We start from the raw sequence: 26,852 nt of genomic DNA on the forward strand, positions 1-26,852 counted from the left end.
CAAGAAGTTATTTACTCGTGCCAAATTTGCAGAAGTTGTACCCGTTTTGCAAGAAGTCAAACTAGAAAAGTTGACATTTAGCTTGGTGAGAGTCGGCGGGCGAATGTTGCAAGCCGATATTGCATTTGACGCGAAAATTTCGTGCTTACTCAGCAAACAGTCGCAGTTCTTAAAGAATTACGTTGAACAAGGAATTTCCATGTCGGCCCGCAAGCATTCTTCTCAGTGAGCGGATATGGGTGGTTAATACTCGGGAGATATGCAAAAAAGTTGTTCGCCAATGTTTGCTTTGCTTTCGATACAAACCAAAGCTGCTTTCACAAATCATGGGGCAGTTGCCTGCTGATAGACTAAGATCAGCTCGTCCCTTTACTGTGTGTGGAGTAGATTTTTGTGGGCCAATTATGACCACTTTGAAGATCCGAGGGAAGCAACCGTTTAAGTCATATGTCGCAATATTTGTGTGTTTTGCGTCCAAAGCTGTTCATCTTGAACTTGTTAGCGACTTGTCAACGGATACCTTTTTATCATGTTTCCAAAGGTTTGTCGGCCGGCGAGGACTTCCGAAGACGGTGCACTGCGACAACGGCACGAATTTCGTGGGCGCGAGCAATCGCATGAAGGAGTTCGGTGAGAGGCTAGAGCAGAGTTGACCGGCGTCCAACGCTACGCTTCCGAAGAAGGAGTCTCCTTTGTTTTCATACTGCCCAGGGCTCCTCACTTCGGAGGCCTATGGGAGGGCGCTGTGAAGTCTGCGAAAGGCCTACTCCTACGAACGGCAGGTCGCGCTTTGCTCACTGCGGACGAGTTGACGACGTTCCTCGTAGGCGTGGAGGCAACCCTCAATTCAAGCCCAATAGGCCCACTCAGGACCCCAACGATGGAGAAGCGCTGACGCCAGCACACCTGCTGATCGGCGGTCCGCTGAAGGCCCCATCGGAGGAGGAGGCGCCCGAAAAAATAAGTTGCTTGCGTCGATGGCAGCTGGTATGCTCGCTCAAGCAAGAGTTCTGGAAGTGGTCGACGAGTTATCGTCGGAGCCTGCTGGTTCGGGCGAAATGGACCAAGGAGTACCCGGACGTCAGGTGTGTCCTCGGCCACGAGTGGTGCTCGTGGCCGAGGACAACTGCCCGCCGCAGAGGTGGTTGGTGGGTCGGATAACCGCCGTACACGCAGGGGTGGACGGAAAGGTCAGGGTCGTCGACCTGAAAACCACCAACGGCGATATTAAAGGGCCTTCCACAAATTGGCACCCCTGTCCATTGAATGAAGTAGAGGAGGTGCTCAACGCGGGCGGGCTTGGCTGATTTCAGCCATTTACGTAAATTTAAAAATAAGATAAATTAGTCGAAAGAAATTAAATTGAAATGGAATGTATTGAAGCAAATAGAAAATAAGTAGAATAGAAAATGGAAGTAGAAACGCTGAATGTGGATCGCGTTCCAAGCGGGAAGAAGAAAAAGGAGTAAGAAGATGTAAAATAAATGAAGTCAGTCTCGTTTATCTTTCTGATCGTCTCGCACGCACCCGCTTTAAGTCTTTTTCTCGCCGCTTTATATTTTGAAACCTAATAATAAAATTTGTCATATTTTATTCGTGTCATCATTGTGTTCAATTTGGCAGTGTTTAAATACTTTAACCACAAAAACTTTTGTGATTTTTTCAATATGAATAATATTATTAAATAATATAATATTATTACTGACTATTATTTTCATCCTTTCTGGACAATTTAACCTACCTAAGGGGAAGGAAATATTCTTCCTGAGTAACCCAATTAATGCAGTGGTACAGAATGATCTTTTTTCGATAATAAAACCAAAAAAGGGGCTTGCAAAGATGTTTCCTGACCAAACCGATTGTAGGATTCCCCACTTAGGGGAAGTTCCTTCCTCGATAATTTAACCTGTACAGCAACAAAGTCTTATCCTTCTCAGTTTTGGGAAAACTTCGATAAAATCCGCAAGACTGCAAAGGTCCAGAAAATACAATTTCTGACTGGTAGGAGTATAAGAATCCATTTGTTAGAGGCCTCCCTCTAAGTTCAGGGTAGAAAGAGATCAGGCAGATTAAGACAGACTTCACACTTCAAATAATAACTAAATTATGATCTATGCAAAGACACTGACGAGGAAACTTGTCAATGAACAGCTCTCCAATTCTTCTCCTGTCGTCTTAAAGTTTGCCACTTGGCATCTGCATCGGTACCAAGGGCTCGATCATCCACCATTGGAGCGGCAAATTGTCCTATGCGGCGAAGACGAATGTTAATGGTGGTAGTGCCAACAGAGGACCGTTGATCAGGGGATAATCAGGGGCTAGTCGTCAAAAGGTCTTGGCTGACCGTTCGAAGAAACAGGTGCTTTGCATCCTGCTCTGGGCAGTATGAACACAAAGTCGCACCCTTTTTTTTGGCGTGAATGTTGTTACTCAGCCTTCCCTGCTTCTCCAGAGGGAAAAAAGCCAAGTCTGTTTGATGGCATAGCTTGCGTCAAGAGTTGCTGGTTGCAGCGTCCAGACATATGTACATCTTGAGCTTCGTGACATTGGATACCTTTCGCAATTTTTTCAAACGCAAAATTGTAGTCCATTGGTTTTAAATTGTTGGGACAGACATTCTCTATAAAGATTTAGGTGTGACGAAAATTTTCTGAATTTTCTGAAGCACATAATTGGGTTGTACGGTCGCAACAGGAGTTAACGCTGATTTGTGTAAATCTGTCGACTTACTTTTGAAGTTCGGAATGTATATTTAAAAGTCTTGGACGTTGAAAGCTTCTCAACGTCACCTCCTCGAGATAGTGAAACGACAAACTGCTTCCTCCGACCACTTTCAGATTTTTGCAATTCGACTTAACACGAAAACCGACAAGGACGCAGAATGAGTTTGAAAAGATCCAGCCTGACGACCAGAACATCACTATCACTATTCACATATCGTTTATCGTTAAATTAGTTTGTTAATATAAATACTTGAAGTACAATTTTACTTTTTATGTTAAGTGTAGTCCTAAGTCAATATAGCCGTTTAAAAAGAACATCATAAAGCTTTAGGCCCAACAATGATATATATTTTTATTAAGCTAATCGCAAACAAGACTCCGCTTAAGTCAAGTTACGAACCATTCGCCTAAAAGGTAATACCCAGAAAGATACCAGAATTTCGAGAGAATGCTAGGTAAATTAAGAATACGCGTGCGGGAAAATGAGGCCGTGAAACGAGCAAGACATACGCGCAAAAAGGAAAAGCGATGATTACGAAGGAAAGCAGAAGAAAAGAATCGGACTAATTGATTAATAAACTTATCTCAAGTATGAAAGATTAAAACTAACATTGTCTCCCTCGTCAAAAATTTATAAATTCACTAAGATAGAATGGAGCAGGGACCATTTTCATTCACTAACCTAGTGCATCTTGGTCCTCGAGAACTAGTGGGATGTTCAAGAGAAGGCTTAGCTGGGGCCACCAGGCGGGTCGCAGGTTGCGGATAACGGCCTTCTATAAGGTTAGTTGCGAATACGTGCAAGCTAATAAGCAACCCCGGACAAACATCGGGTACACCGGAGTCGGTGTACTGATGAGACGTTTGTCTGGCGTCTTCAAAAGTATAGCCTCACACACTCCTCTTCCCTCACGACTACCTATTAACTCACCTCCCACACAATCTCACTCCGGGCCGGACTAAGGTGTCATCCGACCCGTGCCGATAGTCAGCCTGGCTGGGGGCCCGGATTAACAAATAGCCCAGTCTCTCACGGAGGGTTCAGGCAAGTGGCGACCGCCTGTCCTAACTGCGCCTTACCCGGGTATGGCGGATCTCTGCCCTTTCTCCGCAACTCGTGGGATTCAAACATGAAAAAGTTTACGAAATCCAAAATACCGCAGAACATCCCGGCCTCAAGTGCCGCAAGGCTTTTTGAAAAAAAACTCCTTGACGGAGTGCGACCCCAGGTGGGACCAGCCCCACCCAGGAGCGCAGCTTCCATCAGGAGTGGGTCACGGACGCAGAATGTGGGACAACCCTCACAACGATCGACTGTTCCAGTTCGGGAACGTGGGCTACCGGCAGGACCATCCCGGCCGGCTTGCCCACCCCCCGCGGCTGTACAGAAGACCAAGCCCGCCAATAAGGCAGATGTCCTTCCAGCCAGAGGACAACCACGAGGCCTTGGCGACCCCAACAGGAAAGGCCTGTCGGGGTCCAAGGTCAAATGGTACCTCAGGTATCTTCAGCAGGGCATGACACCTGATGAAGCTTTAAAGAAGGCGAAGGAGCCACGACCAGTGGCACAAAACGTTGCCCCTGCCAGCAAGCGGGAAAATGGTACCCTCACCTCTCCGATGGACACCCCGAAAAGGTCCAAGTCAGAGGGCATTAAAGAGGCAGCGGCACCTCCCCCCCATCCACCAAGGCCTGATGAGCCCAGCACATCGAAGGCGGCGGCGACGAGGAAACCCCCCCCTGAGGCATCTGCTGGCACACCCAGCGTGCCGAAGGCGGGTGAGAAGCAGCCACCCTCCACTTGTACGGCTCCTCTAACTGACACACACACCTCCTACGCGGAGGCCGCCAAGAGAGTCAGAGTTGCGGTACTACCTGAGGACTACCCGCAGGTCTACCTGAGCAACGAAGAGCTTGCCGAGCTGGAGGAGGCCATAATGGACGACGTAGTCACGTCTGAATGGGACTCAGCAGTCGCCTTCAGAGGTATCCACTTTAGGGTCGGATACCTCCTGATAGACTGCTTGGACCAGGACTCGGCGGACTGGCTGAGGGCTGTAACGCCTCAGCTAAGGACATGGAAGGGCGTGCCCCTTGACACTAGGGTAGGAGAAGACATTCCTGCTGCATACAATGTCACAGTCTTCTGCCCTAGAAGTGCAGAAAGAAGCAATGAGGAGCTTCTGATGATGCTGGGACGCCAGAACAGAATGGAGGTCGATTCCTGGAAGGTGATCTTCCGAAGGAACGACGGAGGCGGGGCACTCCTCGTTATAGGGATAGACCAACTCACCCAAGATGAGATCGTCTCTAAAGGGCACCAGCTGAACTTTAGATTCGGGACCGTATCGGTGAGTGGTCTCAGGAAGGCGGCGAAGATGGCGGCAACAGAAGCAGCGCCCCCCGACCCCAAAGACGGCAAAGTGGAGGTCGAGGAATCCCTCGGAAAGCCACAAGAGCCATTGGGTGCAAAGGAGGAGGCTATCGCCGATATGGACGTGGAGAGTGAGGATGAACATCCCTCGCCCTCCCAGGAGGTGGCACAAGAGCCCCCCCTAGAAGATATCGACGAGAAGGAGGCCGACGTCACCCTGACGGAAGGCAGTGAAGGGGAATTTCCGCCCCCTTCACAAAACATAGAGCACCCGCTCCAGTATTGGCTGCACACCGCAGCACGCAGCTAGCCCAGGTGAACTTACTCCGGGCCAAGGCGGCATCCGCCGTCCTGGGCTAGCTCTCATTCAGGAGCCTTGGTGCAATCAGGGCATTAAAGGCCTGTACACCAAGAAATCAAAGGTAATATGCGACCAACGGGGTGCACACCCAAGAGCATGCATATTAATAAGGAAAGATATCAATTATATTATCTTTTCAGAGTTCCTAAGCAGTGACTGTGTCGCGGTAACGCTGAGCGGCACAGGAAAGTTACCAGCGATTGCCATAGCATCGGCGTATTTCGCTGGGGATGTAGCATGCCCACCACCGGAAATCATCGGACTCGTGGAATGCTGCAGGAGGAAGAAGTTACCCCTAATCATAGGATGTGACGCCAATGCACAATGATATGGGGAAGCACCGACGTCAACAACAGAGGTGAGCAGCTAATAGAGTTTATTGTAAATAGTAACCTAATCGGTAATGTCGGGTCCACACCGACATTCATTACTAGAGTAAGAGAGGAGGTCCTAGACGCCCCAAAAAGGAATCCCAAGAAAACAAACTGGGATCGGTTCAAATCCTCTCTTGAGCTCAATCTCTCTAACGAACCGTCAGGTATACCCAGACATTCTTTAGAATTGGATCAGGCAGTGGATAACCTCTGCAAGAAGATAACCAATGCTTTTGAGGACAGTTGCCCTCTTGGCAGACGGAAAGCAGATAGAGACGCCCCATGGTGGAATGACAACCTGGAACGGCTCCGAATCTCCACCCGCCGGCTCTTCAACAGAGCAAAAACGAGCGAGGATGACTGGGGACATTATAAACAAAGCCTGACGCTCTACAACAAAGAGATCAGGAAGGCCAAACGAAATAACTACAGAGACTTCTGTGAGGCAATCAGCACTGCCCATGAAGTGGCAAGATTGCACAAGGCTATGGCCAAAGTTGCACCAGAAAGTAACCTAGCCCTGAGGAAATGAGACAACTCTTACACTTCCGACGACAGGGATAAACTAGCTTAACTCTTTAAAACACACTTCCCCGGGAGGCATCGTCCACTCCAAGACACCTCAGACCAAGCGCAGAGGACCGGGCATTTGCCAAGTCTCTAGTCTCTCCGGAGAGACTTAAATGGACAATTGGGACCTTCCAACCATTTAAGTCACCTGGTCTGGATGGTATCTCTCCATCATTCCTGCAGCAGGGACTGGACTTACTCCTAACCCGCTTAAGGAGACTGATGCTAAGCAGCCTAGCAATTGAACACATCCCAAATGCGTGGCGTAGAGCTAGGGTGGTCTTCATCCCCAAAGCAGGGAAGAAAGACATCACCAACCCAAAGTCCTTCAGACCTATCAGCTTAACCTCGTTTTGCCTTAAAACGTTAGAAAAGCTGGTAGACTACCACATTAGGAGCACAGTTCTTAAGGACTGTCCGCTGCAACCCACGCAGCACGCATACAGGGCAGGTCGTTCAACAGACACTGCACTGTACCAACTTTGTCACACTCTTGAAGGGGTAGTGGACAACAAAGAAGTTGCAATCTGCGCCTTTCTAGATATAGAGGGAGCCTTTGACAATGCGTCGCATGATGCTGTCTTAGCGGCCCTCGCCAGAAGGAATATAGACGCGACAACAAGAAGGTGGATTGGAGCCTTGTTAAGCTCCAGGCAGGCAAAGGAGAACATTGGCAACAGCACAATGACCGTTGCCACAATCAGAGGATGTCCGCAAGGTGGAGTCTTGTCTCCTTTACTGTGGAGACTACTAGTAGATGAACTACTAAAGAAACTCGCCGACAGAGGAATACAATGTCAGGGCTATGCCGATGACATAGTAATAGTAGCCAAAGGGAAATTTGAAGAAACGCTTTGCGATATTGTCCAACTCGGACTCAAGATGACGCTCGACTGGTGCAGGGAAGTTGGGCTTAACCTCAACCCCGCAAAAACAGTCATTGGTCCTTTTACAAAGAAGTACAAACTAAAGAAGATGAGACAAATCATGCTACTAGGTACTCCCGTAGCAATAAGCCGTGAAGTTAAGTACCTCGGAGTTACCTTCGACACGAGGCTAACGTTTGCAACCCATATGCAAAAGACAGTGGATAAGTGCCTCAGGGCTCTCTTCACCTGTCGGAAAATTGCAGGGAAATCTTGGGGGACCTCACCCCAAATTATCAGATGGTTATACCTTATAATTGTGAGGCCAATACTCACATATGGGTCAATAGCCTGGGGTAAACGAGCTAGGCTCGTTACCGCTCAGAAACAGCTCTAAAGGCTGCAAAGACTGGCATGCATATGTATGACAGGAGCAATGATAACCTGCGCCACTGCGGCACTGGAAGTTCTCATGGAACTCATTCTGCTACACTGCGTAGTAGAGTTACAGCGTGTAAGGGTTTGTAAAACGCCTTACAAGTTTGAGTGCAGGAGAGCCGCATAGCAACAGCGGGATGCGCGGCGTGCAGAAGAAAAGGGAAATAACGGTGCAAAGGACTTTGGACTCAATGCTGCGGTGAGTCTGCAGACTTTGGACCCAATAACGGTGAGTCTGCGGACTTCGGACCCGCGCAAAGAGGAGAGACCGTGAACTAACGGTACCGTTCTGGACTTTGTACCCGTTATAACGGTGAAGTTCTGGACTTTGTACCCATTATAACGGTGAAGTTGGCGGACTTTGGGCCAGCACAAAGAGGAGAGACCGTGAACTAACGGGACTTGTGTTGCCCTTTGGACCCGATCACGCCACTTGTCCTGCACTTTGGACCCGATCACGCCACTTGTCCTGTAGGGTGCGTCTACGAGTCTCGAAATCGACGAAGTTGGTGGAGTCTTGGCAGTGGATGTTGTGCGAAAGGTACCCGGCGTCGGTTTCCCATGAAAGATTGAGAACCTGCTGAGGGCCAGGCCGACGAAGATCCAGTGAAGTTGTGCGAAAGGTACCCGGTGTCGGTCCACACGAGAGTGAGGACCTGCTGAGGGCCAGGCCGACGAAGTCCCGACCGAACTCCGGGGTGGAGCGAAGAGTGGTGACTGCAGGCATCACTGCTTAGCCCGGCTAGCTCAGTCGGTAGAGCATGAGATTCTTAATCTCAGGGTCGTGGGCAGGGAGAGAAAGAGCGTCATCCGCGAACAACGCAAGGAAAATGGCAGACCAGGACAGGATTACGCCAAAGTCGCAAAACAAGTCAGGGAGTGGAGTTTCCGTTACGACGGGAATGAGAAGCCCCTGGCATTCCTCGAACAAGTGGAGTGGTCGGCCATGACGTACGGACATCAACCAAATTCCGAGGGCGATGCCGGAGCTCCTTCAGGGCAGAGCGCTAAAATGGTTCATCGCTAATAACAGGTTCTGGGAGACCAGGGGGCGGATTTAGCCAGAGCTTCCAGGAGTTCTTCTTGCCCAGGGGATTCATGAGCAAACTCGCAGATCAGGTCAGGCAGAGGAAGCAGAACTACGGTGAGAGCTTCAAAGACTACATGGTAGACATGCAGACACTGATGCGACCCCTGGGTATGAACAAGGACGAGATCTTGGAGCGGGTTAAAGAAAATAGCACCCCAGCATTACGGCTGTTTATACGCCCCTACAGGTGTCAGAACCTAGATACCCTGATGGCATTAGCGGACGAATTTGAGGAGCTCGACCAGCAGAGGGAGCGGTTCGAGCAGGAGAACATCCCGAAAGCCCGATACCATGCGCCGGCCATGAGGAGGGAACCAGCAGCAACGTGCAGGCGCTGTCAAGACGAGCCAAACGAGCGCAACGCACGGCCGGGATATATAGATAATCCATCCCAGGCATGCCGGAGATGCGGAAGCCAAGACCACTGGGCCAAAGAATGCCGCAATAGAAGGATCGCATTCAGTTGGAGCGCGAGAAGCGGGTCAGAGGAGGGTACACAGCCGCACGCATATAACGGATCACTCACACTAATAAAACGAAAGAGAGCGGCGGGAAGGATCCCGTTACCGGTACAGATCCAGCAAATAACGGGAGTGGCGGAAAGAAGGAAACCGAGCTGTCATGGGGAACCACGCGGGAAGACTCGGTCTTTTCGAAAACTACGATCAAGATGGCCGGACGCAAACAGCAGCAGCAACACCAGCAGCAACAGCAGCAGCAGCACCAGCAGCAGCAGAAGCAGCACCAGCACCAGCAGCAACAGCAGCAGCAGCACCAGCAGTCGACGGCGGCCCCACCGCGGAGATGGTCACGGTGGAGCTGTCGTCGACAGAAGAGGACAGCGGCGGTGAGACCGTAACCCCCGTGGTCTCGTCGGATGAGGACGACGACAGGCGGGCGGCGAAGGCCAGGAGGACCTACAGGCAGCTCAGGCGGGCCGTGGCGGGTGGCGATTTCATCCGATGCGGAACGGAGGCTCCGTCGGGGGACCCCGCAGAGGTGGCAGCCATTGTGGCCAGGCGCCAATGGACGCTGCGAAGGTTACAGGAGCAGGAGAGGGAGAGGGTGGCGGCGTGGGAGGCGTGGCAAGTGCGTCTCCAGCAAGCGGAGGCCGAGGAGGCCGAGTTATGGAGGCCGCCTCCAAGGTCGCCGTCGGCGTCATCATCGGCGTCGTCGTCGTCATCGTCATCGTCATCGTCGTCGTCGTCGTCGTCGTCGTCGTCGTCGTCGGCGTCATCATCGCCGCCGAAGCGCCCGTCGCCACCGCCGAAATTGACACCGCAGTCGCCACCGCCGAAATTGCCATCACCACCGCCACCGCCGAAATTGCCATCGCCACCGCCGCCGGCAAAACTGCCGTCGCCACCGCCGAAACTGCCGTCGCCGCCGAAGCTGTCACCGCCGCCGCCGAAGATGTCACCGCCTCCTCCGCCGGCGTGGGTGTGGCCACCACGGCCGGAAGGGCCGCTGCCGTCGTCGCCGCTGCCGCGAGGGCCGCCACCGTCGCCGCCGCCGCCACCAGGGTCGCCAGCGGCAAAGAACACGCCGTCACTGCCGCAAGGGCCGTCGCCGTCGCTGCCGCAAGGACCGTCGCTGCCGCCGCCACTGCCGATAGGGCCGCCGCCGTCACCACCGCCGCCGCCACCAGGGTCGCCAGCGGCAAGAAGCACGCCGCCACTGCCACAAGAGCCACCGCCGTCGGCGCCGCAACCGCCGCCACGACCGCCGAAGCTACTCCGGCAGGTGTCGTGCCCGGAGGCCCAGGCACCGAAGAGGCCCACCTTGCGGAGGACGGTGTCGGTGGAGCCCGCCGGGCGGGAGATACCCCTTACGGAGTGTCCAGAGGCGGTGAGGGCCGAGGCGGAGAAGCAGGCCCAACGAGGGAGGACCCAGCGGTGGGCAAAGCTGATGTGGTCGGAGGGGGCCCGCTACCGCATCAAGATGGCGGGCGGGTGGGCCAGGGTTTTTAAAACCAAATAAATGCCCCTTCAAGTGCCATTTAATCGGCTATGTATTTAGGGGACAGGGGTGGGTAATGCCTGAGGTGGACCGGTCAATAAAAACACACACAAAGTACAGGCAAACACAAGAAAAAACACAAGAAAAAAAATGTATATGGGGCCGGACGGGTCAATGACTCCGCGAGGGGCGCGAGCCAGGCGCGCGGGCCGGCAAGGAGCAAAGCGAGAGGGGGTAAGCGACAGACCCAACGACTCCATGGACGTCCGCCCGAGGACCATCTGCCGGGCGCGACGGGCCAAGGATGGCGCCCGGCGCATGAAGAGGAAGCATCGACTGGCAGCCGGTACGAGCTGGAATAAAAGGAGAAAAAGGTAAGCCGAAAAGCGGCCAAATATTTCACAAACTTACCTGGAAGCAAGCCCGGGCGTCCAGTCCAAAGGGGCTGCTGGGGTAGAAGGGGCAGTGGAGGGGAGAAGGGGCCAAGAGAGGGCCTGCCGGGACGCGCTGCATCATATTGGGCGCCCCGGCACATAGTCATCGGGGAGGCGTTCGCAGCTCAACCCGGCAAAGATGCATGCTGCAAGAAGAGGACGGAAATGGTGAGAAATGAGGAAAAAAACGAAATAACCTCAAGTACTTACCAAAACAAAACCACGAGGCCAGCGGAAATTGGGAATGGGGTCGCCACGATAACGGCGGTCGATCGATGGTGCGATCGATGGGAGCTAAAAAAAATACTGGAAACATCGCTGGCCGGTCACACTGAATATGACGGCACCCTGAGGACTTTTTCAAATTTGAAACGAGGATCGGAAGGAGTCGCGCGCTGGGAGTTTCCGACAGCCAAGATGCCCTAGTCAAGAAGCCCAACGACGGGAAGTCTACATAAGCTGAGACTTAGGTGCTGAGGTTGGAGGAGCTCTCAGCCGTGGCGGGAGGAGGTCGACGAAGGAGTGGCAACGGCCACAAGGATCAAGGAAGGATGTGCGCGCAAGGAGCCATGGGGGTCGAGACGCCGCAGTCGAGATGCTTAACGACCAGGTAAGGTTTACTAGGCTGAGACTGTCCGGCTGAGATCCAGAGGGCCCTTGGCCGCACTCAGGAGTGGAGGTCGACGTGGGAAGGATGCAATTTGAGAACGTTTCCCCAGGACATTCCGGAGCCCGAAGCTTTTAAAAGTTTCCGAAGGAAGGGGGAGATGTAAGGGTTTGTAAAACGCCTTACAAGTTTGAGTGCAGGAGAGCCGCATAGCAACAGCGGGATGCGCGGCGTGCAGAAGAAAAGGGAAATAACGGTGCAAAGGACTTTGGACTCAATGCTGCGGTGAGTCTGCAGACTTTGGACCCAATAACGGTGAGTCTGCGGACTTCGGACCCGCGCAAAGAGGAGAGACCGTGAACTAACGGTACCGTTCTGGACTTTGTACCCGTTATAACGGTGAAGTTCTGGACTTTGTACCCGTTATAACGGTGAAGTTGGCGGACTTTGGGCCAGCACAAAGAGGAGAGACCGTGAACTAACGGGACTTGTGTTGCCCTTTGGACCCGATCACGCCACTTGTCCTGCACTTTGGACCCGATCACGCCACTTGTCCTGCACTTTGGACCCAGTCACGCCACCGATGGAGGGAAATAGCGTGACATGGATGGCATATAAAAGGAGGACGCGTGCAGGCAGTCAGGTCAGTCAAGTGAAGTCGTGCAACGAGATCGTACCAACGCGAGTGAAACCCCAAGGAGAATACCAAGTGCCATTTAATCCGGAATCAAGATCGCCGAGTCAAGAAGCCCAACGACGGTCACGTCTACATAAGCTGAGACTGCCAAGCTGAGATCCCGAGGGTACAAGGTAAGTTGTAGGGTGCGTTTACGAGTCTCGAAATCGACGAAGTTGGTGGAGTCTTGGCAGTGGATGTTGTGCGAAAGGTACCCGGCGTCGGTTTCCCATGAAAGATTGAGAACCTGCTGAGGGCCAGGCCGACGAAGATCCAGTGGAGTTGTGCGAAAGGTACCCGGTGTCGGTCCACACGAGAGTGAGGACCTGCTGAGGGCCAGGCCGACGAAGTCCCGACCGAACTCCGGCGTAGAGCGAAGAGTGGTGACTGCAGGCATCACTGCTTAGCCCCGCTAGGGAGGTTCTGCCTAACATCCTCTAAGGTTGTGAGAGGCTCGTAGCGAGCCTAGTACGCGACCGGTGCCCAAAAGACTCGGCAAGGCAGAGGACGCGCGACAGGCGTGCCGCCGTAGAGTCGACGCGGGAGCCATTACCGGCGTCAAGGAGGGAGAGCGAGTCGTCAGGCAGCAGATCCACGAGTCAATACCAAGCTGTAAAGCCACAAACAATAAACCCAACATATATTCTAAAGCTAACCTATCTCTGTGTTCTTCTTTGGTCGCGGGTCACGCAACAATAAATTTGGTGGGACGAACACACAAACTCAACTGAGCTAGCCGCACGTTACGTAGCGAGCGGAGACATATAAAAGCAGTTCGTTACAAGCGGAAGGCCACCCTACTAAGAATCACTTCTTGTGGTAATGGCAGTGACCACATCCTCAGTACTAGGGATGCAGCAAAACTACTAGTTGAGCTCACACCCCAGGGACGAAATGACAGTAGAATTCATATTTGAAAAGAATTTCTCTGCTCATCTGAGCAACAAGAAAGAATGGCCCACCATGAAGGAAGGACACTCCATGGCGGGTCACACTATAGCATGGTATACGGACGGGTCTTTAACACACCAAGGCACTGGCCTTGGAGTAGTAGGACCACGAATCAAATACCATGAATCGTTAGGCCAATACACCAGCATATTCCAAGCTGAAGTTTGCGCCATAGGACGGTGTGCAGAGCTCAATATGAAGCGTGGATACACAAACAAGGACATTGCGATCCTCTCGGACAGTCGAGCGGCAATTACTGCACTATGCAGCAATAGAATCACCTCGAAGCTGGTTCGAGAAGTAAGAACAAAGCTGAACCTTCTGGGCAGCAACAACAGGCTGTCATTAAGATGGATTCCAGGACACAAAGACATATCCGGGAATGAACTAGCCGACAGGCTAGCAAAACTAGGGGCAGAACGACCCCTTATGGGACCCGAGCCTTAGGCTGCAAACATAGTGCGCGCTGAGACGAAGATTAAGATGAAGACGAAGCTGAAGACGAAAAAACAGTGCAAAACAATTTATATGAATTTGCTCGTCCGTAAACATAGTGCGCGCAAAGACGAAGACGATACGTTGAAGACGAATCGCTTGCTATTTTGCCTTTGTTATTAATAATTAGCGGTTTAAATTTTAACAGAATGTAATCAAATGTACTGATTTTCATTCTGGTGTACTTCACAAATTTTTTTCATCTTTACGCAGCTCATTAAATATATGATGAAATTCGGCGAACGCTTTTCTACCCAAATTATTTGGGTGAATTCTTTCATTCACTTTTTTGTTGTACTTTAATTTAAAAAATAAACTTTCCTCCAACAGCAGCTTATCATCTGATGCGAAATCCATTGAGACTAACATCACAAAATCGCAATAAATTCGTCTTGCACTATGCAACCTATTAGCTTGCTAGCAACGCAAACAATTCGTCTTCAGCTTCATCTTAATCTTAATCTTCGTCTCAGCGCGCACTATGTTTGCAGCCTTACTGTGGCATAGGTAGACACACAGTCAAAGATTACCTAAGAACAGAAGAGGTACATATGAGGCAAGCCTGTTGGGAAGACACCACAGGCCAAAGACAAGCCAAAACCCTTATCGTCAATTATGACATGAAGAGGTTTAAGAAACTTATACTACTAGGGAAGAGTTCACTTAGAATAGTTACCGGCTTACTAACCGGACACTGCAAACTAAGGAGACACCTATTTAATATAGGGATTACAAACAGAAAAACATGCAGATTCTGTGATAGCGAGTATGAAACCTCCCTACACATAATATCAGATTGCCCAGCACTAAGTAGCCTGAGGAGCAGAACCCTCGGGTCCAGGTTCCTTACACTTGGGACCTCTGGAAGCATCGGTCCGATAAAGCTCCTTAACCTTATCGAAGGAGCCGGGTTGATGGGTGAGCTCTAAGCTCAGATAGGGGGTACAATAGATCCAGTTGGGTCGAGGTAACCTTCCCCCCTAATAATAATAATAATAATAACCTAGTGCATGTAGAGTGACAACCAAACCTCAAATTTAGTATCCGTGTTGGAACGGACTATCGGCCCTGTGTAGGTTGCGTAAAGGGACGGCGGATCCTCCCTGTGTAGGTCGCGTAGAGGGACGACGGATCCTCCCAATTGAGGAACCGTAGTGAGACAGATGATTCCCACTGTGTAGGTCACGCATAGGAACGGCCTATCCTTCCTTACGTGGTGTGTCGATGGGTCTTCGTGGGTCCAAGGTCCAAAGGTCCAGCCCGTAGAATTTTCCACCTCAACCGAATACGCGATTTCCATTCCGGTTCAAAATCTGTCATCTTCGGCCTCGCCCGAAGGTCCAGCCCGTGAGTCCATCCCAACGAGTTGTAAGCGTAACAAACGAAAACTTTTTAAGATAAATATAATTTTTATCATTGAATGGACAAAACTCTCTAGCCCGGTGATCTACAATGACTCCTCAAGCGACTAAGATTTGTTCCCCGGCTCTAGAGCAGCCTTACAAGTTTTTAAATAATGCAAAGTGATATCGGAGTCAGTGTATCGAATAATTATAAGATCTACACAAAGATGAGCTGCACACAGCTCAAGGCGACACAAAATTTCGTCTTCAGGGGATAAATTTTGTCTTGTATACGAACGTTGCAATGTTTTGGGTAATTTCTTTAAGTAAAAAACATTTTAATATTCAATATTCATTCAGTTTAGCAACATTGCAGCATTTTTCCATCAAATTGCAATAATAATATAAATCGTTCGGTTATGCCGGATCTTAACTCAAGGCATTAAAATTCAAATCTTAACGTAAGCTAAATTCTCGATGTTTGCCTTTGCGTTTCTATTTTCCCTGCGCGGCAACACTGTCATTAATTGTCATTGCTAACTCCCTTTTGCACTTTTTGCGTATCACTGTCTGGCCCTTTGCCCACGGCAAGTAGCTTATTAAGTTCGATTTTGTACTCGCTCGCAGAAGGCACGGTCGCTGATTGCCTGCCACTCTTTCGTTTTATATAATTTCGCTTGTTTAAAGGCACAGACAAACCGGTCTGCCTGCCTTACATACTTTCGGTAGTTAAAAGGCACAGACAAATCGGTCTGTCTGCCCAACATTGTAATCATTAACAAACATAAGCTTTGTACATTTTAGGCCTTGGGGCCAAATAAATAAATATAAATTTAATCGAAAATTGGTTAGTAAAAAAGCTCACTGACCCGACTAATACAGTTACCCAAAAACAATTTACACAACTTATGTTTCTGCCAGTCTGCCAATTCTGTGCAACTCCATTAAACCATAATTAACGAATCGGAGGGACTCATTCTAAATATAAATCACGAGAAGCCGAAGACAAACAATCATCGACGGACTACAAGTACTTTAAAGCCTGCTCGCAGTACGCGTCGCAAAATCCCAACTAGGATGCAAAAATAACAACATCCGGACCACCAGGAGGAATAGCCTCAATAAAGGTTATGTATGTTAATAAAAAAAATCAAAATACCACATATAACAAGAAAAGAAGCTACATCACACAGCAACATCCGCCAGCCTGCTGACTGCTCACCGTGCAGGTGGAGTACGGTGGGAAATTGCAAGATCGGCAAAAGCTGTCGCTGACGCCGACGTCGATGCCAACCCACCGAGGACTGGTGGTAACAGAAGAGAGAATGTATCGACACTCTGGATTTGCCAGCGACTAGATAGTAACTTACATTTCTTAAATTATACTTAATAAACACAATTATAACGTTGAAACTGAAACTGAAGTCTTCTGCTGAATTATTTGGTCTTGAGGCAAAGCTTGGGACCTATGAACAGGTCCTATGCAAGCCATGAAGAAGGACTTAACTGGTGCCCGAACAAGGACCTTATTATTAAGCAATGAGGATTCCTAGGATTAAAAGGTGGGAAGTGAAAATTGTGCGTGTCGCTGGAAAAAGAAAGGAAATCGTGAGAGGAAAAAAAAGAAAATGTAAAAATAATTGGAAATAAAATGAAAATGAAAAAATATGTGTTCCCAGCCGATTCCAAAGCAAAATAATGAACGAGGAGAGAATAATTAATAAAAAAGACCGACCCGCTGCGGTGATCGGATTCACGAGCGCAAAAGGTTATCGTGAAACAATAGAAGCAACCAATCCGCTGCGGTGGTTTAGATTCACGGGCGCTATAATGTGTTGTGAATATAAAAAAATATATTTTGATAACCGCTGCGGTAACTTATTTACGAGCGGCCTCTTCCTATAAAAAATTATAGGACATGGAAAGGGGCGTGGGTAATCCCCTAGATACGCTCAGTGTTACCAGCTCAGGAAGAGCCGCCTAGTGGATTGTGTGGCAACCGTACCTTAGTAGGTGATAAACCAAAAAGGAGTGATACGGCCCACCGTGCCTAACGCCGAATAAAAAGGAATCGGAACAAATTGCAAAAAAAGTAAGCAAGTAAAAAAGTATGATAAAAAGAAACTCACGAAGCAAATAAAAAAACAACCCCGAGCACGCGCCAGAGTTCACTTCCCGCCTGAAATAAAAATAATTGTACCTGTACTAAAGTCATTTTTTTTCACTTTGTAAGTGACCGACCACACAATACACGAAGCACTCTCTTCGAAATTTATCCTCAATACACGAAGAACGAAGGAATACAAAATAGAATTGCACGAAACACAAAACACGGGTAAGTGAGGCTTTTTCAGCGAATCTAGTGAATAAAAATTTATTGAATCAGAAACTTAACCGTCACTCCGCCCTCACCGAATAACCCCTAATCCAAAAACTTGAATCGATTTGCTAATATGGAGGAAATGAAGGCAGCTCTTACTAAATTTGAAGCCACTCTGGCCTTATTGCTTGGCCAGATGGTCGATGTTAGAGAGGATGTGAAGAAAGTTAGTCACAAAGTAGTGAGCCTAGAAGCGGCTCGAGAAAAGGTTAGCGAAGTTGTTCCCCAACCGAAGCCCTTGACTCCCGCCCGCACGGAGTACCAGTTAAAAGAGATAGCTAGGTTGCCGGATTGCGTAAAACAACTACAGGTGTTTGAGGGCGAAGCTGGTGGCTACCATCCTTGGATGGGTACAGCGGAGTCCATTCTGAAAGATTGTTAAATAATTAAGGAAAGACCTCTCTATCGTTCTGTAGTCGTTCGCATTAGACAAAAGATTAGGGGTAACGCCGAGACGACTCTTCTGTCATACAACGTGGCAAAAGACGACTGGCCCGAGACAAAACGCGTCCTAATACTCCACTTGCCGATTATACTGATTATACCCCGATCAAGACAGCTGTGTGAAACTTATAGGGACAGAGCCTTGGATGTTTTTATAAGAGGCCTGAGCGGCGGCCTCTCGAAGCTACTAGTAATTCGCGGCCCAAGGAATTTGCCGAAAGCCTACGCAATCTGTTTAGAGCTGTCTGAATCTGACCTCAATGAATCATGTCACATACCCTAGCAAGTTTTCATCCTTCATCAATCTAACTACCCTTCCTATAATAACCAATACCAGTACCAGGACGCAGGCAGGAATTCCCAGTCCCCGCATAGGTATTCGAATCCCCGAGCAATCAAAATGGAGCCCCACCAGTCTGGCCACTCCTATCGCTCAAACCAAGGTAACGATAATTCAAGTGTTAAGCGCAGTCCCAGCACCTCATCTCACCTTAACCCTTTCCGGAAATCCCAAAGATTGTATCAATTAAATGCTGCCCCATCCTCGGGCGAGGGCGCTTTGAGCCAGCATGAGGGAAAAGCCGTCAGTGAGGCCTACTGCGACCAAGCTTTACCAGAAAACCAGGCTGGCCACCCTCACACGGAGGCTGGTAGTACTGGGACGGTAAATTTTATGACCGACGCCTATCTAGCGTTCCATACATAGAGTATGGCGTGAAAGATGGGGCTAAACTTCAGTTTCTGATAGATACTAACGCGAATAAGAACTTCATTAGCCCACAGATAGCCAAGGGATGAAAGCCCTTGTCGCAACCCTTCCCAGTCCAATCCGCTGGAGGGGAGATACAAATAACGCATCAACTGACCGGACCTTTTTTCAGGCCCATAGGTAATGACTCTCCGATCACCTTTTTTGTTCTTCCCGGTTTAACTGCCTTCCATGGGGACGACACTTTAAAATCCCTTAAGGCAATTATTGATAGGAAGAATGATTCTTTAACAATAACACCAGGAGTAAAAATTCCGCTACATCTATGGTGCCGCGTCAATTAATGTTTATACCGATCACCAACCCCTAAACTTTTCGATAGGTAATCGGAACTATAATGCTAAGCTGAAACGCTGGAAAGCGCGCATAGAAGAATACAACTGCGAGCTTTTTTACAAGCCGGGCAAATCCAATGTGGTTGCTGATGCTCTCTCCCGCATCATCTCGGATGTAAACTACCTCAGTGCCGATACAGCCTCAACTTCAACAACGGACTCCGTTGCCACCGTCCATAGTGCGCTTGAAGACGCATCGGACTATTAACGTGCTTAGGAATTAACTTGTTTTTGACCCAGATAGGTTGGAATATTCTTGTGAAACCCCACATACGGGATACGTGCGTCATTGGATCCTCATTGATTGCGCCCAAGATTTGCTACCCTGTTTAATGAAATACTTGAAGCCATTAATTATTAATGGCATAAAAATTCCTGAGAACTACTTGCAGTCTCTGCAAGAGTGCTGCCGGGAGAATCTCCTGGGGTACAAACTTCGCATTACACAAAGACTGGTAACTGATGCAGCGGGCAAAGAAGAGTCGAACGGAATAATAAATAAGGAGCATTATAGAGCCCACAGAAATCCAAAAGAGATGAAGTTACAGATCTTGGAAAAATTTTATTTCCCCAGAATGGTTAGCCGCATTAGGTCGTTGGTCTCTTCTTGTCCGGCCAGACCGGAACTGCAACTAACCTCTATCCCTAGTTACCCATGCGAAATCCTGCACATTGACCTTTTTACGATCGAGAATCTCAAATTCCTGAGTTCTCAAAATTTGCCAAACTTTTCCCCATAGAATCAAAGTCAGCTGTCCATCTCCGCGAGAAGCTGACCGAAGTCCTCCATTATTTCACAGCACCAGTCTATTACACACCATCTCAGAAGAGTGAGGTGAACGGCCAGGTTGAAGGGTACCACTCGACCTTCCTTGAAATATACCGGTGTCAAAAAAACGACAACCGTAACCTGAAGGTTGGTTTTTATTACCGTGAACAGATATAATAACTCTATGCACTTGCTGACGAACCGCAAGCCAGTCGACATCTTCCTCAACAGAACTTCCAGAATAAATTATCAGGGACTTACCAATTTTAAAGAACAGACGCAGGAAGACATAAGGGGGCTACTACTGCATAGGCGGAAAATGTCAACCGATAGGCTCAATAGAAACAGAAATAGGCCGATACCGTATAACCAAGGGGACACCGTGTATGTTTCTAATAAGCAGATCAAGAGCAAAGATAAACATCGATTCAAACCAGAGGAGGTAGAAGGTAGAGTGACGGTCAAAACTAAACCAGGAAAAATCTTCCATTAGTCTCACATAAGAAGAAAAAAAAAACAATTTTGCTGAAAACGTTTCACAAATCCTTTAAAAGAAACCCATATACTTAGACTATATATAAAAAACAAATAAAAAATCATAAAACTAAAAGAAATTAATTAAGTAATAACAATTAACAAAAAATATAAAACACTACCCTAAGACTAAATACTAAATGAACAAAATCGGGCCTGCGCATCTTCAGATACGAAACGCCCGTCGTTCCACTGCAACAAGGCGTGCTGTGGCGTGTAAATGGGGGGTTTAAACTCGCCCATGTAATCTACCTGGGGCAAATGCAAAAGATTATCGACAAGACCACCGAGGAAACATCGGTGGTCACAGATACGAGAGTGGCACCACTAATATACCACTATCTCGAAAAAGCCACCGATGGCATCAAGTGTAGGAATACCATCCTACAGTCCGAAAGCAGCATAGTGGAGAACAGTAACCAACAGATAAAAATAAACACCAAACTGTTTGACGTTACTCACGACGCGATACAAAAACTCGATGCCATGACGGCAAGAGTGAACTCCATCGACGGGGAAGTCCATTTGTCGACAATCCTAATGCACAAAGGAATGATATTGCTTAAGCAGGTGGACGAAATCACACGAGCCTGTCAACTGGCAAAGGCGTCAGTGGTGAATACAAACCTCTTGGATTAAAAAAAGATAGAAACTATTCTAGCGGAAACTCGCAGTCTGCCATACCAAAATATGGTGGAAGCTGTGGAGTTCGCAGAACCCTCAATTTTGACCAACGGAACCTGCCTGCTATACGTGCTGGCGTTACCCAAAGTTGTGGACATCCGATACAAGCTGATGCTCCTCTATCCGACAATCACGGAGGGTAAACAGGTGGGGCTGGAGTAACACAGAATGGCGATGGACACCCAAGAAACCTATGCGGTATTGGGAAACTGCCTCTCCATCGGAAATACGACCATTTGCCAGGAAAAAAACTTAAGGGGGGCTTCTCATGTAAAATTTAAAAAAAATCGATTTTTTTTCATAGATCGATAGAATAACGTATTGAGAGCATATTCCCGAAGTTTTATGACTCAACTCTCAATATTATGGAAAATATGAGTGATTGAACGAGCGCGCTCGGGCGCTCAAGACCCACTAACTCAAAACTTTAAATCGTTTTTTCCTCAAAACTATGATTTTAAAAACGCGGTACACGATTACGAAAAAACTACTGAACCGATTTTTAATTTCTAAAAAGTGTTTTGCAGATTATACATTGAACGAGTGCATGAATATCTGAAATTGTGAAAAAAGTTATTTTATACACTTTTCAGCCCAATTCAGCAACAACAAAAAAGACGAAGAAATTACACCTTTTTTTCAAGACGTGATTTCAATAAAAAATGTTTTTTGTATGTTTCAGATGAAAACTTTGGACTCCACACTGAACCGCAATAAATCCGTCAGCCGCGTAGCGCCACACGCGATCTTGAATAAGTCCGCCATTTTGTTTTTTGGAATTTTCAAGAAATGTTTTTCTCATACTTTAAACATGTCTTCAAATATAGTAGAATTCTGTTATATCGACTCCGCTTATAGTGTCTGTCCGGGTTGTGCGTCGAAAACTCGATGGTTTGGTTGGTCCCCATACAAACTTATATGAAAGGGCCTCGGCTTAGTTAGAAACCAAATTTTTTAAAAATATTAAAAAATTCAACCGGATATTGCGTCGTGCCGGAAAAAATACAGTGCAATACTGCCAAAATTAAGCTTAAAAACACGCTGTTAGTAATGTACATATGTATTTATCAGTAATCGGCACCCTTGCGTGTGTCCGTAGCAGCGCCACGCCAGATCTTAAACTATCACCACTCTCTGTTAGTTTTTGCTGTCGCTTTGACAACGCTGCTGCAGAGAGAGAGAGACAGAGTCGAAGTGTAATGCCGACTTCACACTGTATGTGCAGACCTTATAGCTAATTCCAAGAGATGTCCCGTTATATTTCTAGTTTTTTCTGCTTTTTTCCGAGTAAAACTGAATGTGTAAATTCGCCAAATATAATATGTGCGATAATAAGCTCATTCAGTTTATAAGAAACCCATGTTTTTAAATTAAATTTATTAAATTTTTGGTTTTAATTAAAAAATTAATTTGATTTGCTTTTAAAACCTTTTACGAGGACAGCAACCATAAATAAACAAACAAAAAAATTATTTTGTTCCTTTTGCTTAGTGCGTCTTCCGGGTATAACGACGAAAAATCGAAAAATCCCTTGAAAGTCGCTATAACCGGATTCTACTGTATTAGTAATTGTTTGTTGCTACATATATAAACTAGCTGACCCGGCCACTTTATGACTTTATGATGACTTTATAATTTCTGTACAAAATTTAAACAGATCTAGACTTATGTATTATAAAGTCATCTTGAGCGCTGTAAACCATGAGGGAATATAAAAATAACAAAGAGCAAACATTATTTTCAAGTTATTATGATTTATTACCTTTAGTTATATATCATTAATTAAACAATTACGATAGTAACACTATTAAACAATATCAGTAAAAATTTATGTGGTTCATTTGGCATTGGCATTTTATGATAATCTTGGCCTCTAATTTTGAATGTAGAATTGTAATTTTGACCATTTGCATAAGTATTTCGAACTATTTCTGTTGCCTCGAACGATGTCATTTGAAAGCATGAATTAAATGTTCGAATTGACTTCAGGAACACGTTAGAATCTAGATCCGTTCCGATAAGTAAACCGTTCAATGGTTCAGGTGGTGTTTCAATTTCTTGTAGTTGCACTTTTCCTGACGCGCAACACATCCCAACTGGCTCATTTTCAAATTTCAGAGCATGACAATGCGGACATTCCTTGTCCATAGCACCAATTACCACTTTTGAGTGAGCATAATACTCAATATCGGGCTCATATTGGAATGCTAGACGCAGTAATGAATCATATATAAATGCTCGATGTACCTGTTGTCGTTGTTGGTCATTTGTTCTGCGTCTATTGACTATGAAACGGCGTGGTTGTCGTTGTTCTAATCTTCTGACTTCATTGCGTTCAGCTCGTGTATCTTCTGGCTCTTCTCTGACTTCATTGCATTCAGCTCGTGTATCTTCTGGCTCTTCTCTGACTTCATTGCAATCAGCTCGTGTATCTTCTGGCTCTTCTCTACTTTCATTGCGTTCAGTCCATGTATCTTCTGGCTCTTCTTGATGCAATTGCGCTATTCTTTCGGATCTTCTATTTCGCATGTATCGAGATCTACTTCTATCATGGATCAAATCTCCCCCTTTGCGTTTTCTTGGCATTGCTCTCTGGACAAAACACTCATAAATAGAATTAAAGATTTTACTTAATGATGAATGATTTTTGCCGCAGTTTAAATTGATTTAAAATGCTATGGTAGCGTGTTTTTTTCAGTGTGATGAGGTAGTAACTCACTTTATACGCGATTTTTGGTATGGCGAACAGGATTTAAAAGGATGAAAAATAGATGTTGGTTGATTCTCAGACCTATGCAATACGCTCACAAAATTTCATGAAAATCGGTATAGCCGCTTCGGAGGAGTATGGTAACAAAAACACGAGAATTGTATATATTAGATAATGGAAAAACTGATAATCTCGTTGGTTTTAATCCCATGAACATGATTTTATTTGGAATATGGAGTTTTTTAATAACTCTTGAAGCGAGAAAAAAAAGGTTATTAAAATCAGACAACGTATCATATAGGAAAGATTGAAAAACCTATATAGAATTATCGGAATTCAATAGAAAAAATTATAACATCGTTGTTTTTTATCAGACAATCATAGTTTTTTAAATACTAATTATAGTTTTCCAATGATTCTGAAATTTTGAATTCAATTTCATAAAAATCGGATGCCACTATCATATAGCCGTCATATAAACAATCGTCGAAAATATATAGACTTAATTCGACATAACTTCGATGTTGCTTAGTATTTTGTTTGTCTTAAAAAAGGAATATATTTATGGAAAAATGGGTTTGGCTTCACCTTTTTTTAAACACAATGCACTGTAAAATATTTTTACTAGAGAAAAGAAAAGATCCTTGCGAATTTAGGTCTTGTTATGCCTTGTCTATGCTGCAGCTGTTTTAGCAATTAATTAAAATTACAAGTAATTAGCTCAGACCGAACTTAATTGCGTTTTATACCTGTTAAGTTAATAAATTTTTTTATTAGCTATTTATATAAAAACACGAAAATTTAGAGTTCGATTTCTGCAAAGGCGTCGAATTTATTTTACCAGAAGCGATTAACAAAATGGTCCGCGAGATCGAAAGGAAGCGTTAGAATTAAATTGAGACGCGGATCAGCCGATTGCTGACCCAACGTAGAAGCCAACAAGCAACGAGAGAGAGAGCGAATAGAAAGATAAAGACAGAGAGAAAGCGATGGTAATTATGCAGATAAACTAAGAGCTAGCATCCCCCCGTTGGAAGCCTGGCTTTCAACAGCATCTTTAAGGGGCAGCAGACACAGCTTATTAACTGCTCGTTTTGTCACTCCTGATGTTTTGAGGACTGCAACTCGAGCAACTCCATCTCGACCACAGAGAAGCTCAACGACACTCGCTAGGGGCCACTTCATCGGAGGCAAGTTCTCATCCTTGACCAGGCTTCGGGGTACGTCATTTGGTGCGCTGCTGCAGTAGCGTCAGGTATTCCTTCTTCCATCGGGTCCAAAAGACTTGCTGCACACAGGAACAGGCGTCTCAACTCAATTAGCTCATTGCGTGCACCCACAAAGTTCGTTGCATTGTCCGAACAAATCTGCCGCGGTATTCTTCTGGTGCATATAAATCTTTTTAGGCCATGCAGAAATGATACCGTTGAGAGATCCCTGATCAACTCCAAGTGAATGGCCTTTGTTTCGAAGCAGATAAAGACGCAAACGTAGCATTTTACTGGGGCCTTGTTTCGCACTTCCGGCTTGTAAATGAATGATCCACAAAAGTCAATGCCAGTGACTTCAAATGCATGAGATCCATCCAATCGCTCCTTTGGGAGATCCGCTAAATGCTAATTATGCCCTGATTATACTGACTATACCCCGATCAAGACAGCAACCAAAACTCGGAAATTCTTGGTGCGCTGTGTGAAACTTATAGGGACAGAGCCTTGGATGTTTTTATAAGAGGCCTGAGCGGCGACCTCTCGAAGCTACTAGTAATTCGCGGCCACTCTTATCGCTCAAACCAAGGTAACGATAAATCAAGTGTTAAGCGCAGTCCCAGCACCTCATCTAACCTTAACCCTTTTCGGAAATCCCAAAGATTGTATCAATTAAATGCTGCCCCATCCTCGGGCGAGGGCGCTTTGAGCCAGCATGAGGGAAAAGCCGTCAGTGAGGCTTACTGCGACCAAGCTTTACCAGAAAACCAGGCTGGCCACCCTCACACGGAGGCTGGTAGTACTGGGACGGTAAATTTTATGACCGACGCCTATCTAGCGTTCCATACATAGAGTATGGCGTGAAAGATGGGGCTAAACTTCAGTTTCTGATAGATACTAACGCGAATAAGAACTTCATTAGCCCACAGATAGCCAAGGGATGCAAGCCCTTGTCGCAACCCTTCCCAGTCCAATCCGCTGGAGGGGAGATACAAATAACGCATCAACTGACCGGACCTTTTTTCAGGCCCATAGGTAATGACTCTCCGATCACCTTTTTTGTTCTTCCCGGTTTAACTGCCTTCCATGGGGACGACACTTTAAAATCCCTTAAGGCAATTATTGATAGGAAGAATGATTCTTTAACAATAACACCAGGAGTAAAAATTCCGCTACATCTATGGTGCCGCGTCAATTAATGTTTATACCAATCACCAACCCCTAAACTTTTCGATAGGTAATCGGAACTATAATGCTAAGCTGAAACGCTGGAAAGCGCGCATAGAAGAATACAACTGCGAGCTTATTTACAAGCCGGGCAAATCCAATGTGGTTGCTGATGCTCTCTCCCGCATCATCTCGGATGTAAACTACCTCAGTGCCGATACAGCCTCAACTTCAACAACGGAGTCCGTTGCCACCGTCCATAGTGCGCTTGAAGACGCATCGGACTTGATCCCTCACGTGGATGCCCCTATTTCGAGTGCAGGAGAGCTGCATAGGAACAGCGGGATGCGCTGTGTGCGATGGTTAAAAAAGGGAAATAACGGCTCCAAGGACTTTGGACTCGATGCTGCGGTGAGTCTGCAGACTTTGGACCCAACAACATCAAGTCTGCGGACTTCGGACCCGCGCAAAGAGGAGAGACCGTGAATTAACGGTACCGCGGCGGACTTTGTACCCGTTGTAACGGTAAAGTCCTGGACTTTGCACCCGTATAACGGTGAAGTCGGCGGACTTTGGACCAGCACAAAAGGG

General features: G+C 47.0%; 1 protein-coding gene across 1 annotated transcript; it reads left to right on the top strand.

The window, feature by feature from the left end:
- The first annotated feature begins 9,600 nt into the window (after window positions 1-9,600).
- Window positions 9,601-10,776, top strand: LOC122320334 (vegetative cell wall protein gp1-like). The gene is made up of 2 exons (XM_043208528.1): window positions 9,601-9,885; window positions 10,081-10,776. The coding sequence occupies exons 1-2, from the start codon at window positions 9,601-9,603 to the stop codon at window positions 10,774-10,776; spliced, it is 981 nt and encodes a 326-aa protein (XP_043064463.1).
- The last annotated feature ends 16,076 nt before the right edge of the window (window positions 10,777-26,852 follow it).

This window comes from Drosophila ficusphila, unplaced genomic scaffold (genome assembly GCF_018152265.1).
Source record: "Drosophila ficusphila isolate 14025-0441.05 unplaced genomic scaffold, ASM1815226v1 contig_470, whole genome shotgun sequence".
NCBI classification, from domain to species: domain Eukaryota; kingdom Metazoa; phylum Arthropoda; class Insecta; order Diptera; family Drosophilidae; genus Drosophila; species Drosophila ficusphila.